Source organism: Ursus maritimus, unplaced genomic scaffold (assembly GCF_017311325.1).
Source record: "Ursus maritimus isolate PB19 unplaced genomic scaffold, ASM1731132v1 scaffold_24, whole genome shotgun sequence".
Taxonomy (NCBI): Eukaryota; Metazoa; Chordata; class Mammalia; order Carnivora; family Ursidae; genus Ursus; species Ursus maritimus.
Genome location: NW_024424897.1, coordinates 36,710,834 through 36,729,460, shown reverse-complemented (window position 1 = coordinate 36,729,460; position 18,627 = coordinate 36,710,834). Strand labels below are relative to the sequence as shown.

At 42.3% G+C, this 18,627-nt stretch overlaps 1 protein-coding gene across 1 annotated transcript in view; it reads left to right on the top strand.

Annotated features, from left to right (window-relative positions):
• The first annotated feature begins 1,607 nt into the window (after window positions 1-1,607).
• Window positions 1,608-18,627, top strand: part of LOC103667283 (schlafen family member 5) — an 18,748-nt gene continuing 1,728 nt past the window's right edge. Inside the window, 5 exon segments of the mRNA XM_008695404.2 lie at window positions 1,608-1,735; window positions 11,220-12,271; window positions 13,230-13,355; window positions 18,280-18,624; window position 18,627. The exon segment at window position 18,627 is cut by the window's right edge and continues 372 nt beyond it. Coding sequence (XP_008693626.2) covers window positions 11,257-12,271; window positions 13,230-13,355; window positions 18,280-18,624; window position 18,627 — 1,487 coding nt within the window. The 5' untranslated portion in view covers window positions 1,608-1,735; window positions 11,220-11,256.

Sequence of the window (18,627 nt, the reverse complement as noted above, 5' to 3'; positions counted from 1 at the left end):
AGGTGCTGTCCTTCAGACCGTTCCCTCCCCTTTGATTTTCTGGTACCTGGCCAGCATCCTGTCTCCCTGGGCTGCCCCGGCCCTGCAGAGTGCCCTGATGGGAATGACCGCATCCTTTCTGGGGGCAGATTTGCTTACACTTGGGCAGTGAGGTAGACTCGCCAGAAACCTGTAGTCCTAGAATGACCTTCCTCCAGCCCCTTATCTCAAAGCTTCGGACTCACCCCATGCCCAAAGGGTCTGGTTGAGCCTGATCTTTGACCCGGTCTTGAGAAGTGAGCGCAACGGCGAGCGCCCTGGGCTCCAGACTGTGGCAGCACAGTCCCTGCCTGCCCCAGGCACCACAGGCAGCCTCAGGGTCTTCAGCCCAAGAGACCTGGAGCTCCTGGGGAGAAGGTGGGAGTGTTTGCTGGGAGGGCTCAAGCGGTCCTTCAGGCGGACGGGGGAGTTGGAAGTGAAAAGACGGAGAAACAAACATTTACCAGAATTCTAAGAGGGCCGAGGAAGACAGAAGGAGGTCACTCCGGGAGAGGAGCAGTTGGAGTCAGGACAGGACTGAGTACTCCAGGGGCCCCCAAGTGCTACTTAGGCCCCTGGGGGCGCGGGCTCAGATCAGTCCCCCACCCGGCTCCTCGGGTGCCCCGCATGGCAGTGCGCACCCTGGTGTCCGGAGAGTCCTGCGAGGAGCCAGACCCTTGGAGAGCTCCCAGAACATGTTTAGGAATAAAATTAGGATGAATGAACTAAAAACTGACGGTGTTGTACAAGACCTGGGTATGAAGTCTGCAGGGACAGACGAATTGAAACGACAATTTTTCTTATCTTTCACCAAAATACCATCGTCGGAGGCTGCTAGAGCTCCCCCAAGGGCCACACCCCCGGGCGTTCTCGGGGTCCGGTCATTACCCCCTTTACAAATTAAAGCACCCGCAAAAGGAGGCAGAATCAAACTTCTCGAACTGGAGTGGCGGCGGGCGGGGGAGGAGGGAGGACGCGAGAAAGCGGAGGCTTAATTTTCTGCCTGCCGCTCGACCCAATGCTCCCACTTCCTCACTTCCCGGGAACAGAGCCCCAGCCGCGATCCGACCGGAGTTTAGGGGCTGGAGGTGATGGAGGTGACACCTGCGGAGCGTGCCGCCGGAGCCTGGGCCGCCCGAGGAAGGGCTGGAGCCCGGCTAGGAAGGATTGGAGGACGTGGGGTTGCGCCCGGAGCTCCCTCCCTCAGTGGGGGGAGGGTGAGAACTGTAAGCGTCAAAAAATCACCCACCCAGGCGCCTCAGTCGGTTAAGCGGCTGCCTTCGGCTCAGATTATGATCCCAGGGTCCTGGGCTGGAGCCCCGCGTTGGGCTCCCTGCTCAGCGGGGAGTCTGCTTCTCCCTCTCCTCCCAGCTCATGCTCCCCCCCCCCTCGCTCTGTCTCTCTCTCAAATAAATAAATAAAATCTTTAAAAGAAGAAGAAGAAGATCCCCCTCTCCCTCCAAAAACACCCCCACCTGCATCCACCCAAAGTAACCAAGGCTCTTGTCCTTGTAGAGCTGGGTTTCCGGGTCTACAGAAACGGTACTGGCGCGCTGTCCCACTGTTTCCCGCGCGGTGCCCCGCCCTGTGATGTATTGCTTAGTTCAGCTTATATAAGGCCCAGGGCCCCGCACAGTCAAGGTCTCGGTTGTGGACTTGGGAGGCTCCGTCGCCTTCTTCTGGAGTGAGGAGCTCTGCACAGTGGCAACCTTGGCGGGTAAGGAGTCCCCCGCGCTCGTTTGCATAGATCCTCCAAAAGCTCGGCTTCTTTCCCTCCCCAGGCCTGCGCGGGCTCCCCGAGCTCCCCTGAGCTCTTTTCCCGCTCGGGAGGTTTGGTCTGCTGTGCGTAGCAACTTCCAACGACAAGCGAGCAGTGGGGCATCGGGGAGCTGGGAGGCTGCGAACGCCCGGTGAGCAGGTGAGGAGAGAGAGGCGCGCGGCGTCACAGCCGAGATCTATCCAAACCGAGCTCGGTAAAATTTCCCCATTGTTCAAGAGCGCGAAGAACTTTCGAGGAAAGAACCAAATCAGTTTCCGGGGCTCCTGAAGGTGAAACCAGTGAGGTTGTGGCCTGGGGATAAATAGGGTCAGTGTCCATTTTATTACTAGAGGCTGTGTTCCGTGGATTCCTGTTAAGCCCCTGGCTTGCAATGTCAGTCTTCAAACAGTAACGGCATCGGGCAGGGTGGGAGGACTCCCGGAAGGGTCCGCGAAGCCCTGTATCCCCCATTAAGTGGCTAATAGAACCCCCGTGGTTTCTGTCCACAGAGTCTAGGCTGCGGTGAGTGACTGTATTCCCCTTTTTTGCACACGACTATCGTAGGACCCAGAAGGGAATTCTAGAAGACGAGGGAGGGAGGGAGGGAGGGGATGCCGGACACGGTGGCCCCCCACTAATGGCAGAGCTCAGAGCGAAGCTTCTACAAGGAGGTGGGGGCCCTGGCTAATGTTGGCGGGACTATGCCTGCCTTACAAGGAAAGAGAAAGAGAAACTGGTTCCTCTTCAGTGTGTGGGCGGGGGTGTGTGGAGTTCCTGTAGCCAGATGAGCAGCTAAGCGTGAGCGTCTGCTGTCCGAAGTGTTCCTTAAAATGTCACAAGGCTTTTCAACTCTTGTTTATTTTTTTTAAAGATTTTATTTACTTATTTGACAGAGACAGCCAGCGAGAGAGAACACAAGCAGATGGAGTGGGAGAGGAAGGAGCAGGCTCCTAGCCAAGGAGCGTGATGTGGGGCTCGATCCCAGAACGCTGGGATCACGCCCTGAGCCAAAGGCAGATGCTTAAAGACTGCGCCACCCAGGCGCCCCTTAACTCTTGTTTAAATAAGAAAGTTAACAATCTCAAGTTTTAGTACCTACTTGCAAATCAAAGAAGAGTGAAATATGATGATCGGGTCCGGCCTGATTATGAAAATGCACAGGTGTTTATGCCTATCAGAAAACAAATCAATTTCAGTATTATTGTCATAGCAACAAGACATTAAGTATACAACCATTCATAGTTATAGTATCTCTTCAGGCTAATGGACATGACCGTGGGGGGGCAGGGAGCAACAGTCTCTGAAGACCAGGTGTCTTCGAGGATTCCTCTGCTAGGGGAAAAAAAAATCTGCAAGGGCAACTTTATGAAATGGAATGCTTCCTGCTTTTATGCACCTGTATGGGAAGAGAGAGCATTTTCTCTCATTTTGCTGAGGTCATTATCACTGGCAGTTAGGAGGCCCTGCTCTTATCTACCCCAAGCACTAGATTGCCACGGAGAGGGGACTTGGCAGGACTGGTAAGGGCAAATTCATAATTTGCAAGGGAAAAGACAGGGTGGGATGGTTAATTGCTAGCAACCAAACATGGGACATAGCAAGGTGTCCATGTGGAGTATGCACAATTTGGGACTCCAGTACCTAATTCTATCAAAGATGTAGTTTCTATGGAACAATTTTAGTAATAGGAGGCACATCAATCGCCCACTGGTTTTTGAGCTAATTATACATATTATAAAAATATGTTTTACTTATTTTTTCACCATCATTCATGTATGTAATTTTTAATAGCTTTATTGGGGTATTAATGGCACAAAATAAACCGCACATATATTTCTTTAAGTAAGCTCTACGCCCAACATCAGGCTTGAAATCAGACCCCAAGAACAAAAGTCACATGCTCTACCAACTGAGCCAGCCAGGCACCCTAAACTGCACATATTTAAGGAGTACAAGCCGATCTGTTTTGATATGTGAAGCCAGCAATGCAGTCAAGATAGTGCACATAGCGTATCAACAAAAGTGCCCTTTTAGGACCCCTATCTCCCACACGTCTGTCCTTCCCACCACCCTGAGCCATGATTGATTGGTTTTCTGTCACTGTAGATTGATGGGCATTTTCTAGAAATTTATACAAATGGATGCACTCCACTTACACAAGTGGCTATGATGTGTACTGTTTTTTTTGTCTGGCTTTTTACACTCAGAATAATTATCTTGAGATTCAGTCATGTTGTAGGTACCCATAGTTCTCTTCTTTTCCTTGCTGAGAAGGATTCCATTATATGGATAACCCAAATTTGTTTCTGATAGTGGGCATTTGGGTTCTTTCTAATTTGTGGCTTCTACCAATCACATTCAGGTACAGGTCTTTGTAAGGACTTATGTTTTCATTTTTCATGGGGGAATACTTAGGTGTCAAATGGCTGAGTCATATGGTATGTGAAACTACCAAACTCTTTTCTAAAATGGTTGTATTTGTGTTTCTGCCAGAAGTGTGTGAGAGTTCCCTTTTCTCTGTATCCTCACCAATAGCTGGTACAGTTAGCCACTTCAGCCATCCCAATAATTGCGGAGTGCTATCTCATTGTCGTTTTAATTGGCATTTCCCTAATGACTGATGATGTTGAACAATCGTTCATGTACTTATCTGCTCTCCATATATCTTCTTCAGTGAAATATCTGTTCAAATATTTTATCCATTTTTAAATCGGGTTTTCTGTTTTCTTATTCTTCCCTTCCAAGGGTCTTATATCTACTCTAGATACAAATTTTTTCAGATATATCATTTGCAAACATTTTGTTCTGGTCAGGGACTTGTAAAAGAATGAATTCTTTTAACAGGTGTCTTTCAAAAAGATGTTCTTACAATCCAATATATATTAACTTTTTTCTTTTACATGTTGTACATTTAGTAACATCTCTAAAAAATGTTTGCCAAACCCAAGGTAAAAATATTTTCTCCTATGTTTTCCTCTAGAAGTTTTGAGGTTGAGAGGCTGAATGTATAAATGGACACTGGCCAGACCATATATAAGCACAGAACTCTTTTTCTTTTTTAAGGGAGAGAGAGGGCACATGAGGGGGCAGGGAGGGAAAGGGAGAGAGAATCTTAAGCAGGCTCCACCCCTGGCACAGAGCTCCACACTGGGCTGGATCTCATGACCCTGAGATGCTGACCTGAGCCGAAATCAAGAGTTGGTCACTTAACTGAGCCACCCAGGCGCCCCTAAACACAGAACTGTTTTTTTTAGCAATCATTTTTTAAGTAATAATATTTTTTTAATTATATTATGTTAGTCACCATACAGTACAACCCTAGTTTTTGATGTAAAGTTCCATGATTCATTACTTGTGTATAACACCCAGTGCACCATGCAATATGTGCCCTCCTTACTACCCATCACCAGTCTATCCCATTCCCCCACCCCCTCCCCTCTGAGGCCCTCAGTTTGTTTCCCAGAGTCCATAGTCTCTCATGGTTCATTCCCTTCTGTTTACCCCCCCCTTTCTTCTTCCCTTTCTTTTCCTCCTGATCTTCCTACTTCTTATGTTCCATAAATGAGTGAAACCATATGATAATTGTCTTTCTCTGCTTGACTTATTTCGCTTAGCATTATCTCCTCCAGGCCCATCCATGTTGCAGCAAATGTTGAGAAGTTGTTCTTTTTGATGGCTGAGTAATAGTCCATTGTATATGTGGACCACAACTTCTTAATCCAGTCATCTGTTGAAGGGCATCTCGGCTCCTTCCATGATTTAGCTATTGTGGACAATGCTGCTATGAACATTGGGGTGCATATGGCCCTTCTCTTCACTATATCTGTATCTTTGGGGTAAATACCCAGTAGCACAATGGCTGGATCATAGGGTAGCTCAATTTTTAACTTTTGAAGGGACCTCCATGCTGTTTTCCAGAGTGTACCAACTTGCATTCCCACCAACAGTGTAGGAGGGATCCCCTTTCTCCACATCCACTCCAACAATTGTTGTTTCCTGCCTCGTCAATTTGTGCTATTCTAACTGGCGTAAGGTGGTATCTCAGTGTGGTTTTGATTTGAATTTCCCTGATGGCTAATGATTTTGAACATTTTTTCATGTGTCTGTTAGTCATTTATATGTCTTCATTGGAAAAGTGTCTGTTCATATCTTCTGCCCATTTTATGATTTGTTTATTTGTTTCTTGTGTATTGAGTTTGAGAAGTTCTTTGTAGATCTTGGATACCAGTCTTTTATCTGTAGTGTCATTTGCAGACAGCTACATGCAAAAGAATGAAACCTGACCACTCACACCACACACAAAGGTAAACACAGAACTCTTGACCCACAATGCTGCTGCAACCACCTCTGGAAGCCAAACCACAACCCTGGCAGCAAAAGTGGTCAGGACTTGTTTTTTTTCTTTTTAATTTTGAGATTTATTTACTTATTTGAGAGAGAGAGAGAGAGTGTGTGTGCCCACAAGGGTGGGGATGGGAATAGGGCTGAGAGAGAGGGAGAGAAAAACTCACACTGAACACAGAGTTGATAAGCGGCTCCATCTCAGGACCCTATCATGACCTGAGCTGAAACCCAAATGTCGGTAACTTAACTGACTCCACCACTCAGGCGCCCTAGGACTTAGTTAATAACTTCCTGCTTCTCTAATATTTGCCTCCGCTTCCAACTCAGAGTGAAACAAAGAAAGTTCAACAGGCCCCCAAACCAGTCACAGAAGATGTCCCACTTCTAGTAAGCTCTCTTCCAGTTTCCCTAGAACACCAACCTCAAAGAGCATCCCTGAGCCTCCTCTGTCTCTCTCGCGCTCACTATAAAGCTTTCCCTTTCCTCTGCCTGCTTTTGAGTCTCTGCCATCCCAAGCGAGGGCGGCTGAATCCCTTGTTACAGTGAGCTCTGCATAAATAGCCTCTCATTATTGTCATTTGGGCAGAATTCACTTATCCACATAGTTCCAGGTGTTACATTTAGGTCTATGACACATTTAAAATACATTTTTGTAAATGGTGTCAAATAGGAATTCATTTCTTTCGTATGTGGATATCCAATTGTTTCAATCCTATTTGTTGAAAAAAATTACACTTGTTATCCGTATAGATGCGGGTGTATTTCCAGACTCTTTATTCCATGACTCTATTTATTTGTCTTTATACTGGGTCTACACTATCTTGGTTACTGTAACTGTGCAATGAGTTAATTAATTGAAATCAGTTGATGTTAGTATTCCGGTTTTATTCTTCTTTGAGTGTTAAATCTTTAAACTATCTTACATATTTACCCTTGTAGTTACCGTTTCCAGTGGTCTTCCTTGCTTTGTGTATATTCATTTTCCAACTAGTATCATTTCCCTCCTGACTGAAGACTTTCTTCACCATTTCTTTTTTTTTTTTAAAGAATTTATTTATTTATTTATTTGACAGAGAGAGATAACCAGTGAGAGAGGGAACACAGGCAGGGGGAGTAGGAGAGGAAGAAGCAGGCTCCCAGCAGAGGAGCCTGATGCGGGGCTCGATCCCAGAACGCTGGGATCATGACGAGCCGAAGGCAGACGCTTAACCGCTGTGCCACCCAGGTGCCCCTTCTTCACCATTTCTTACATTGCATTCTTAATAAATTCTTTAAGCTTTTATATGTCTGAGAAAGTTTTTATTTCACTTTTTTTTAAAGATTTTATTTATTTATTTGACAGAGAGAGACAGCCAGCGAGTGAGGGAACACAAGCAGGGGGAGTGGGAGAGGAAGAAGCAGGCTCCCAACGGAAGAGCCTGATGTGGGGCTCGATCCCAGAATGCCGGGATCACGCCCTGAGCCAAAGGCAGACGCTTAACGACTGCGCCACCCAGGCGCCCCTATTTCACTTTTTTTGATTAATTTTTAAAATTTAGACGAAACTCCTATAACAAAATTTAACCATTTTCAAGTGAACAAATCAGCAGCATTTAGTATATTCACAATACTGTACAACCACTGTCTCCATCAAGCTTCAACACATTTTCACCACACCCGGAAAAAACCTAACTCCTCACCATTCCCCTGTTTCCCTAGCCCTTGGCAATCAACCATCTTCTTTCTGTTTCAATGATTTTATCCGTTCTGGATATTTCTCATAAATGAAATTTTATAATATGTGACTGTCGTAGTTCAGGCTGCTACGACAAAAATACCACAGACTGGGAGGTTTACACAACAAATGTTTATTTATCACAATTCTGGAGGCTGGGAAGTCCAAGATGAAGGTGCTGGCAGATCTAGTATCTGATGAGGAAACTCTTCCTGGTTTGCAGACAGCTGCCATGGTACAAAGAGCAGAGAGCGAGGAAGCAAGCTCTCTTGTGTCTCTTCTTCTAAAGGCACTAATCTCATCATGAGGGCTCTGCTCTAATTACCTCGAGTTACCCCTTAAAGGCCCCACCTGCTGATCCATCCCAGTAAGGGTTAGAGTATCAACATATGAATTCTAGGGGGACATAAACATACAGTCCATAGCACTGACCTTTTGTGTCTGGCTTCTTTCACTTAGCATAATGTTTTCAAGGTTCGTCCGTGTTGAAGCCGGTATCAGTACCTCATTCCTTTTTATGGCTGAAAAATATTCTGTCGAATGGATTGTAGGACATTTTGTTTATCCATTCATCTGCTGATAGACATTTGAGTTATTTCCACCTGTTGGCTATTGTGAATAGTTCTGCTATGAGCATTCATGACCTATTTGAGTCTAGGGGATTTGAGTACCTGTTTTCCATTCTGTTTGGTATGTACTTAAGAGTAGAATTGCTGGGTCATGTGGTAATTCTGTTTAAATTTTTGAAGAATCTCCAAACTACTTTCCACAATGGCTACATCATTTTACATTCCCACCAGCAGCGTATACTGATCCCAATTTCTCTAAATCCTCACTGACACTTGTTATTTTCCTTTTATCACCACCATTATCATCACCACCACCACCACCACCATCATCATGATCATCGCCAACCCAATAGGTGCAAGGTCGTATCTCACTGTGGTTGTGGTTTGCATTTCCCTAATGATTAATAATATTGAGCACCTTTTCATATGCTCATTGGCCTTTGTACCTCTTTGGAGAAATATCTATTCAGGTCCTTTGTCCATTTAAAAAATTGGATGGTTTTTTTGTTGTTAACTGAATTTTTGAAAGATATTCTCCCTGGGTATAGAACTCAAGGTTCATAGTTTTCTTTTTTTCTTTCATTGGTTTAAAGATGCTGATCCATTATCCTCTTGCTTTGTTTCTGAGAAAAAATTCTAACATCATCCTTTGTTTTTCTGTACGTAATGTAGCTTTCTTCTCTGGTTGCTTTTAAGATTTTTTCTTTATCATTGGCTTTGACCAACTAAATTATGATGCACTTTGGTGTCACGTTCTTCGTGCTTCTAGTGCCTGGAGCTTGTCGAATATCTTGGATCTTGATCTTAATTTTTTACCAGTTACATCAGATTTGGGAATTTTCCAGCCATTATTTCTTTTGAAATGTTTTTGTTGTTTTAGACAGGAGAGTACTCTGGTTCCTGGTACTCTGTTCTGTCTGGGACTGGAAGTCTCATAGATGTAATTTCAAAAGTCATAGTTTCATAAGACATAGTGAAAAAATCAGTGGCCCTTTATTCTGCCTCCTTTTTCTTTCTTTCTTTCTTTCTTTCTTTCTTTCTTTCTTTCTTTCTTTCTTTCTTTCTTTTTTTTTTTAAAGATTTTATTTATTCGACAGAGATAGAGACAGCCAGCGAGAGAGGGAACACAAGCAGGAGGAGTGGGAGAGGAAGAAGCAGGCTCATAGCAGAGGAGCCTGATGTGGGGCTCGATCCCATAATGTCAGGATCACGCCCTGAGCCGAAGGCAGACGCTTAACCACTGTGCCACCCAGGCGCCCCTCTGCCTCCTTTTTCTGCTCGCTAGGCAAACTCTTGCCTCTTTGGCTTTTTCTTTCAGCAATTTTAAATATACTTCTAAGCAACATGCTCATGCTCACACACCACCCATGCCCTTTTCTGGATACTGTCTATTTCTAGAGCTGATGACCTCGCTCCGCCACACTTCACTACCCCTCTCTCCCCATGTCCTGCCGGTACAATGATATCATCATTTCTGATCAGAACAATGTTCAGAGCTGATATTATTATGACTGTCATTTTGTTTACAGCTATGCCATATCATGGCTTATGGTTATGTTTTCTTTCTTTATACTATTTTTCATTTTAAACTTAGAGTTATTGTCTTATCTTTGTGTTTACATATTTTCCAAAGTCCCTATTACTCATCCACCCCCAAACTCTCTGCCTCTTCAGCTGACTAACTCATCAAGCAGTCCATCAGTTGTAGAGTCTCACGCGCCACCCGCTGAAGCCTGCTTGCCATTTTGCACCACCATTCTGACTGGTGACCTCTAGACCTGCCCCACAGCTGTCACTCTGGGGTCTCCCTTCCCACTTGCCCAGGGGATTGTGTTTGCTTCTCTCTTGGGTTGCATCTTTTGTTCCCTGCATCCAGCTTTTGAGGAAGGAAGTTGAGGGGGGTGTCAGATAGCATGACAGGTTGGTTCACAGCAAAGTATCCCTTGATGGGGGATTGTGTAATGATGTGTGAGTTGGTCTAGTTCCTCCTTCTCTTTCCTCAGTTGCCAGAGAAGAATCAAAGATTGGCAGCTGTGGGGCTGTGCATCGCTCACACTTGCCCTTCTGTCCTGCAGTGTGGTTGCAAAGATGGTGTGTCTGCACACTGTCACTCAGCTTCACCTCTTTTGGGGCTCCTTGTTGACAGGTGAAGTTTAGGAAATGTCAAAAGCCCATCTCTACCTGCCAGCTTGGTTGATCCAAACAGTCAATAATTTTTCTGTTTCAAAAAATTATATATATACTTATATTTAATTTATATGTATTTTTTCATGACATGAGAACTGCTTGGACCAGGGAAAGCTAAAGGGTCTGTTTTATAGGAACAATGACAAATCACCAACGCAGTCAGATTTGCTCCTTCTTCAAATTGGACTATAAAATAATCCGAGAATTGCCCAGGTATCAATGGAAGGAGAAAGAGCACCAAGAAAAGCAATAAACATCAGCACAGCCCAGAGACACCAGTGAAAGCTTTCCCATTTGCATCCCAGCTCCAGCCCTCCTGTATCTACAATTTCTTGTTTCCTGCAGGTGATCTGGGAGACATTGCCACTCAGAGATCTGGCACAAACAGTTACTAAAGTCACAGCATTAAAAATAGCCACTTTATCATTTCTCTGGTGGTAGTGGGCTTCCAGCAGACTTAGCTTCTCTGCCTGTCCTCCACACTTATTTCCTGCATGAGCCTGGCTTCAAACTCTGTGGGCATAAAGGAAGTGACCAATTTCAGAAAAGTGGCCTCGAACTGTCGGTTTTCCCACTTCCCCTATTCTTGTCCTATTCTCATGGTTCTATCTCTCTGTTTATTTTTTAGGAGAACCTTCCAGGGTAAGAATAGGACAAGTGCTAAGATGAGTGTCAAGGTGGAGTTGGAAACAAACTTTGCTGAATGTGTCTTAAATGCAGGAAAAATCATCCTTGGGAATAAGCAAAGGAATGAAATGAACCCTCAATTGCAGAAGAAACAGAATAAAATCATCGTGAATGCAATATGTGCTCTGCTGAATTCTGGTGGTGGAGTGGTCAAGGCTGAGATTGAGAACAAAGACTACAATTTTGAAATCCATGGAGTAGGACTGAAAATGCCTTCAATTTTTAAAGGCTATTTAGATGAGATGCAGCAGGGAGACCTCTTTTTGATTTTTGTAAAGTCATGGAACGCCGAGGCCTCTGGTGTACGACTGGCAACCTTGTCCTCCAATTTGTACCACAGATACAGAACATCAAATGATGTCATGAATTCTCAGGAAGCACTGGCGTTCCTCAAAGGGAGATCTCAGACTCTTGTGAATACTAATGATTCCAATTCGTTAAGTCCCCAGAAAGTTCAGGTTGGTGTACAAAATGATGGTAACATAAGGGCCTCAGCTGCTGCTTTATTTGCTAGAACTCGCCTTCAGTTCCTAGAAAAGCTCAACTTCACTAAGTCCCTCCATGTTGAATTTAAAATGTTCTCAACAGAGGTGTCCCAGTGCTTTAATGAGAGTCTCCCCAGTTGTGTTTCTGCATTTGCAAACACCGAAGGAGGGTATATATTTTTTGGTGTGCATGATGAGACCCGTCAAGTCATTGGATGTGAAAAGGAGAAAATAGATCTTGCCACCTTGAGTCATTCTATTGATTACTGTATTAGGAACCTACCTGTCCATCATTTCTGTACACAGAGGTGTGAGATAAAATATGCTGTCAAATTCCTTGAAGTGCACAATCAAGGGGTCCTCCATGGATATGTCTGTGCAGTCAAGGTGGAACGATTTTGTTGTGCAGTGTTTGCCAAAGTGCCAAGCTCCTGGCAGGTGAAGGACAATCGTGTGAAACAGCTGGCTACAAAGGAATGGATAGCTTGGATGATGGAAGCCGACCCAGGTCAGGGAGCAGAATCTGCAACGATTGCAAGTTTGCTGGGGGCAGGGGGGAGAGGTGGGGAAAGAGAGGTACTCTCTGAATTGCAGATGCCTGACTTATTATTTTCAATAGATACAGTTGGTAGGTCACTGCCCTTCATTTCCTCTGCCCATCTTGAATACCTGGCATTTGACAAAAAGATGTTGCTCTGGGCTAGTAGACCTACTAGAGGTTGGTTCAGAGGGCTGTCTGACCTAGTAATTTTTATTTTCATACCCTTTCTTGTGTTCATATTCAGGTCTCTTCTTTTCCTTTCTGATATGAATTCATTTAATTATTTAGGAAATTCCTTTTCATGTGTACGTATGTGTCCTCTTTAACTTACTGCCACTTTCCCCTGCCTTTCCATTCTTGTGCCCTGGATTAAATAAACATTCTCCCTTTCTCATTGCCCCACTTCCATTCTGAAACCAAATACAACCAATCCGTGGCTGGCCCCCTCCTTTCTGATTTTTCCTTTTCAGAGCCAACGTGTGATGCTAACCAGAGTAAGTGTTGGTGATGTGGATTCCCCTTGGAAAAGGGAAGCCCAAGATGAAATAAGACAAAATAAATTAATGGTAACTTCTTCAGAAGTCCAGAAAAACAAAGTCCATTTCAGAGTCTTCTCAGAAACCTGTATCTATTGACCCTTATACCTTCTAATCCTGTATTTAAAAATACATTCTAAAAATATAAAGTTTGTTTCAATAGAATACAATTAAAATTAAAAATGAAAACTATTGCTCCATACTAGTATCTCCCTTCCCTCCCCCAAGATATCAGTAGGCTTTCCTAAGCTGACTTAGGATGTAGGCACAAGGATCTGTGGGCTAGAGCTTTGAGTTCCAAGATGAAATGAAAGTCTTTGCAACATGGCTCAGCTATAAGTTGGTGTCTGCCTTTTTGCATATTGAACTCTTGCTTCTTGTTTCCTAAGATCTTTCCAGATTTTCTGAGATGGTCCTTGCACTGAGTTTGTCATCCACCACACCCCGTAGCAGGACTGTGTGCACTCATAAGAATTTGGAATGTCTGAAAGAACAGCAAAAACGTTACTTTCCAGGTAATTCATCTCTGGTTGCTTTGGAATGTATTGGTTGTTCATTCATATGCAAAAAAGAATAAAACTGGACTTCAATTTATATTATATAAATATGCTATTTATATAAATCAATTCCAGAAGGTTTAAGGACTTAAATGTCAGGAACAAGACTTTTGAACTTTTAGAAGGAGATGTAGATGTCCATGAATAATTTTGTGTCATTGAGGTAGGAAAGGATTTCCTAAACTAGATGTAAAAGTATTAACCTTAAATGAAAGGATTTATAAGTTTCACTACATTAACATTAAGAACTTCTGTTCCTCAGGGGCGCCTGGGTGGCACGGCGGTTAGGCGTCTGCCTTTGGCTCAGGGTGTGATCCCGGCGTTGTGGGATCGAGCCCCACATCAGGCTCCTCCGCTGTGAGCCTGCTTCTTCCTCTTCCACTCCCCCTGCCTGTGTTCCCTCTCTCGCTGGCTGTCTCTATCTCTGTCGAATAAATAAATAAAATCTTAAAAAAAAAAAAAGAACTTCTGTTTCTCAAAAGATACCTTAAAGAGAGTGAAAAGATTCAACTAGAAGAAGACTGCAAATCCATGTAGCTGACAAAGGATTGGTATCAAGAATATAGAAAGAAGTTACACAATTTTTTGAAAGGACAAACCACCCAGTAGACAAATGAACAATAGTTATAAAGGTATATTTCTCAGAAGAGGAAACACATATGTCCAATAAACTTAGGAAGAGATGTTCAACACATCAGCAATGAGCGAAATGCACTTGAAAACCACAAGTAGATACCATCTTACACCATTTAATTGAAATATCAGATGTTGGAGAGGTTGTGAGTAACAGAATCTTCTGTACATTGCTGCTATGAATTTGGTGGGCTTAATCCCTTTGGGAAACAAGTTTAGCATTACCTTATATAGTTGGTCATTTGCATACACTATCAGTTAGCAATTCTTTCTAGTTTCTAGAGCAAACTGTGTACATGGGCATCAGAAGATGTATGTAATTGGAGAGATCCCTGTGACTGCTCATAGATTACTATTTGTAATAGCCTCAAACAGGAAACAACCAAATTATCTGTTGTCACAACAATGGATAAATATATTGTAGTATATTCACATAGTGGAATATAATTCAGTGGTGAAAATGAATGTACTACAAATATATGTAAGCACAAGGCTGAATCTGAGTGATATGTAAGTACATCTTGGCATGACCTTACTCATAGATTTACCCAATTCTTTTATTGATTGTATAGTGTTTCATAGTATTCATAAACATGGATGTTGTTAATTTTAGTTACTTTTATTGTGAAATATGTTATACATACAGAAACTGCGTAGAACAAAGGTATAACTTAATAAATAATCACTGAGGAGCACCTGGCTGGCTCAGTTGGGGAAACATGTGACTCTTGATCTCAGGGTTGTGAGTTTGAGCCCCACGGTGGGTGTAGAGGTTATTTAAATAAATAAAACTTTAAAAAATTATTATGCAGTGAATCCTGTGTAACCACCACCTAGGTTAAAAAAAAATAGAACTTTGCAAACACCCCCGCTACGACTTCTTTAACCAATCCTTACTTTGATGGAATTTTATATATCTAATTTTTTCTATTTTATTTTTTAAAAGATTTTATTTATTAATTTGACAGAGAGAGACATCCAGCGAGAGGGGGAACACAAGCAGGGGGAGTGGGAGAGGAAAAAGCAGGCTCCTAGCGGAGGAGCCTGATGTGGGGCTCGATCCCAGAACACTGGGATCACGCCCTGAGCCAAAGGCAGCCGCTTAAGGATTGCGCCACCCAGGAGCCCCTATTTTTTTTCTATTTTAAACAGTGCTACAATATACATTTTTCTAAAAATGCCTTGAGGTGTCGTTTAAAGATAAATTCCAAGTAGTAACAATCGTTTGTAAATTTAGGTGAACAATGCCAAATTGTAATTCAAAACATACACCAAATACACTTGCCCCAAATGGTATTATCATGGCATTTCTCTTCTAGAAGAAGCTTAGAATCATTTTGTTCCGCCAAAAACAGAAGGACAAGTTGAGATTATTTTGATGGCAACTATATGATACTGATAAATGATTTGGGGGAAGAATTGCCATTTTACAACAGTGAATTTTCTTATAGTTGAACATGGAATGTTTGGCCATTTATTAGAGTCTTCTTTTACTATATTTCGTCAAACTTAAGAAAACAATATTACATTATTATTTTATTTACCACTAAAAAAGAAAATATTACCAATTAAATTAGAAGATGTATCTTGATTTCAGAGATGTTAAAGTACATTTATAATCAGCAAAATATGATACATCTCTCAATTGTTTCAAAGTTTTATCTGTATTGTTACTACACGTGTTAAATTTTATTCTCAGAATGATAAGTCAGTCAGCAATAGACAAATATCATATGTCACTCCTAGGTGGAACTTAAGAAACAAAACAAAGAAAAAAAGAGACAAACCAAAAAACAGACTTTTAATGACAGAGAACAAACTGGGGGGAGAGGGGGATGGGTGAAATAGATGAGAGGGATTAAGAGTATATTTATCATAATAAACACCAAATATAGAATTGTTGAATCACTATGTGGTACACCTGAAACTAATAATAACACTGTGTGTTAACTACAGTAGAATTAAAAAATTTTTTAATTTATTACTAGACTGAGATCTTTGTATGATAATAATTTCTGATTGTGAATTGCTGGCATGTGGGAATGATCTTAGTTTAAAAAATATAAATTACACCATTTCCAGACATTATACTTAATAATCTTACTAATGCAAAAACAAAGATAATTTTGAACTAATTTTTCCTATATTTATACATGTTATTTCTTTACTTGGTTTAATTCACTGGCCAACAATTCCAAAATGATGTCAAATCAAAATAGTAAGAGGAGACACCCTTAGTTTAGTTCACTTTTTTTTTTTTTAAGTACGCTCCACACCAAGCAGGGAGCCCAATGTGGGGCTTGAACTCATGACCCTGAGATCAAGACCCGAGCTGAGATCAAGAGTCAGATGCTTAACCAATTGCGCCACCCAGGCATCCCTAGTTGATTCCACTTTAATAGAAAATAACTTCGGTATTTGAGCCCAGGCAAACTGTACTGGTGTGTCCAATTACTTGCTGAATACTCAATGTACCACAGGCATCCCAAACTGAGCATTTCCAAAATCAATCTTCCACTCTGACAATCTTTTATTTCTTCTGTATATTCTGCATATTATTCTGTATTAAACATTCTTTTTCTGCCATTTCTTCCGCATTATCTCTATGAATTGAAGAGTCCATCCTGCATCCAGCCAAGCACAGAAATCTGTATTCATCCTTGTCTCTTCCGCCTACCCTGAATTCAAAACTCAAATTTTGTGTGTATTTGATTTTTTTTTCTGGGGCAAAGGTTCATAGATTTGCTTAGATTCCAAATTTGGGCTTGTGATGCCAAAAGGTTTAAGAACCTTTTTTTATACATATAAAAAAGCCAAAACTCTTTTTCAAAAAGCTTATTAATACTTAAAATTTTTAATTCTTTTAAAAATTAATTTTTAAAATGTACATATAAAATGGACTTTTTATTATACAGTTCTAAGAGTTTTTAATGTATAGATTCATGTAACCACCACCAGAGTTAAGATACAGGATAATTCCATCACCCAAAAAAGACCCCTTCACACTGCCCCTTCGTGATCGAACTCTCCAATCCCTAGCCCTTAGCAGCCATTGATCTGTTTTCCATGCTTATCATTTTGCTTTTCACAGAACGTCACATAGGACATATCCTATAGTTTATAACCCTTACTAGGCTTTTTCCCAGATTTATGGGGATATAACTGACATTTAACATCATGTATAAGGTGTACAGCGTGATTTTTTTTTTCTTTTTAAAGACTTTATTTTTTTAAGTAATCTCTACAACCAATGTGGGTTTCGAACTTGTAACCCCAAAATCAAGACTTGCATGCTCCACCAACGCAGCCAGCCAGGCACCCCAGCATGATTTTTTTCATACATGTATACATTGCAAAATGATGATCACAATAAGGTTAATTAACATATCCATCACTTCACATAATAACCGAGGATGTGTGTGTGTGGTGAGAACATTTACATTCTCTCTTAGCAACCTACAGATATATAACACATTATTAACACTAGTCAGCGTTGCCAGGTGTTAGGATGACACTATAATGACTTTGTCCCCATCCTCATTTCCTCCTTTGTGTTTTTCACTTTATTTTTTATTTTTTTAAAAGATTTTATTTATTTATTCGACAGAGATAGAGACAGCCAGCGAGAGAGGGAACACAAGCAGGGGGAGTGGGAGAGGAAGAAGCAGGCTCATAGCGGAGGAGCCTGATGTGGGGCTCGATCCCGTAACGCCAGGATCACGCCCTGAGCCGAAGGCAGACGCTCAACCGCTGTGCCACCCAGGCGCCCCTGTGTTTTTCACTTTAGATATCACAACACATATCACCCTTGGAGGTGCCTGCATGGACCTTGCTGTTTCTTGTCTCCGTGCTTTACTCATGAGTCCCCTTTTGCTTGTGTCTCTATTCTCCCATCCTTCAGAGGGCTAACTCACAGCCATCCCTTAAGAAGCAGCTTGGGTGTCTCTTTCTTCATAAAGACTTTCGTATTTTCTTTTTCCCAAGGTGTACCTCTCATAGGTGATTGCATAATGCTCTGTGCACTTCTTTCCCATTGCATTTACCACTTTGCATAATTATTGTTTGTTTCTGTTATGCCAGTCAATTATCAGCTCCATCAGACTGGGAATTGCTTGATCTTTTCATTAGTGATGCATCCTAGTTCTGATACATGGTTGGGCCCAAATATGGATTGAATCTATTACATATAATGATGATTACTAGCTTGTCTGGAGATTCTCTAATTTATTCCAATTCTTTTCCTGTTTAGTAATATCAGACAGAGTGGTGTATACTCCAGAAAACCTCTACAAGGAACTGTTCTCAAAACATAAAGGACTCAGAGACTTAATAAATAAGGAAATGCGCCCTTTCTCTCAAGGAATATTGATTTTTTCTCGAAGCTGGGCTATGGACTTGGGTCTGCCAGAGAAGAAGGGGGTAATCTGTGATGCTCTTCTGCTTTCCCGGAACAACATCCCGCTCCTTTACACCATCCTCAGTGAGTGCGACGCAAGCTGGAAGGACAATTCTGTGATAGTCGCCCGCACCTTAAAGCAGAAGCTGGTGAACACAGGTGGCTACACTGGGAAATTGTGCATCACTCCCTTGGTCTTCC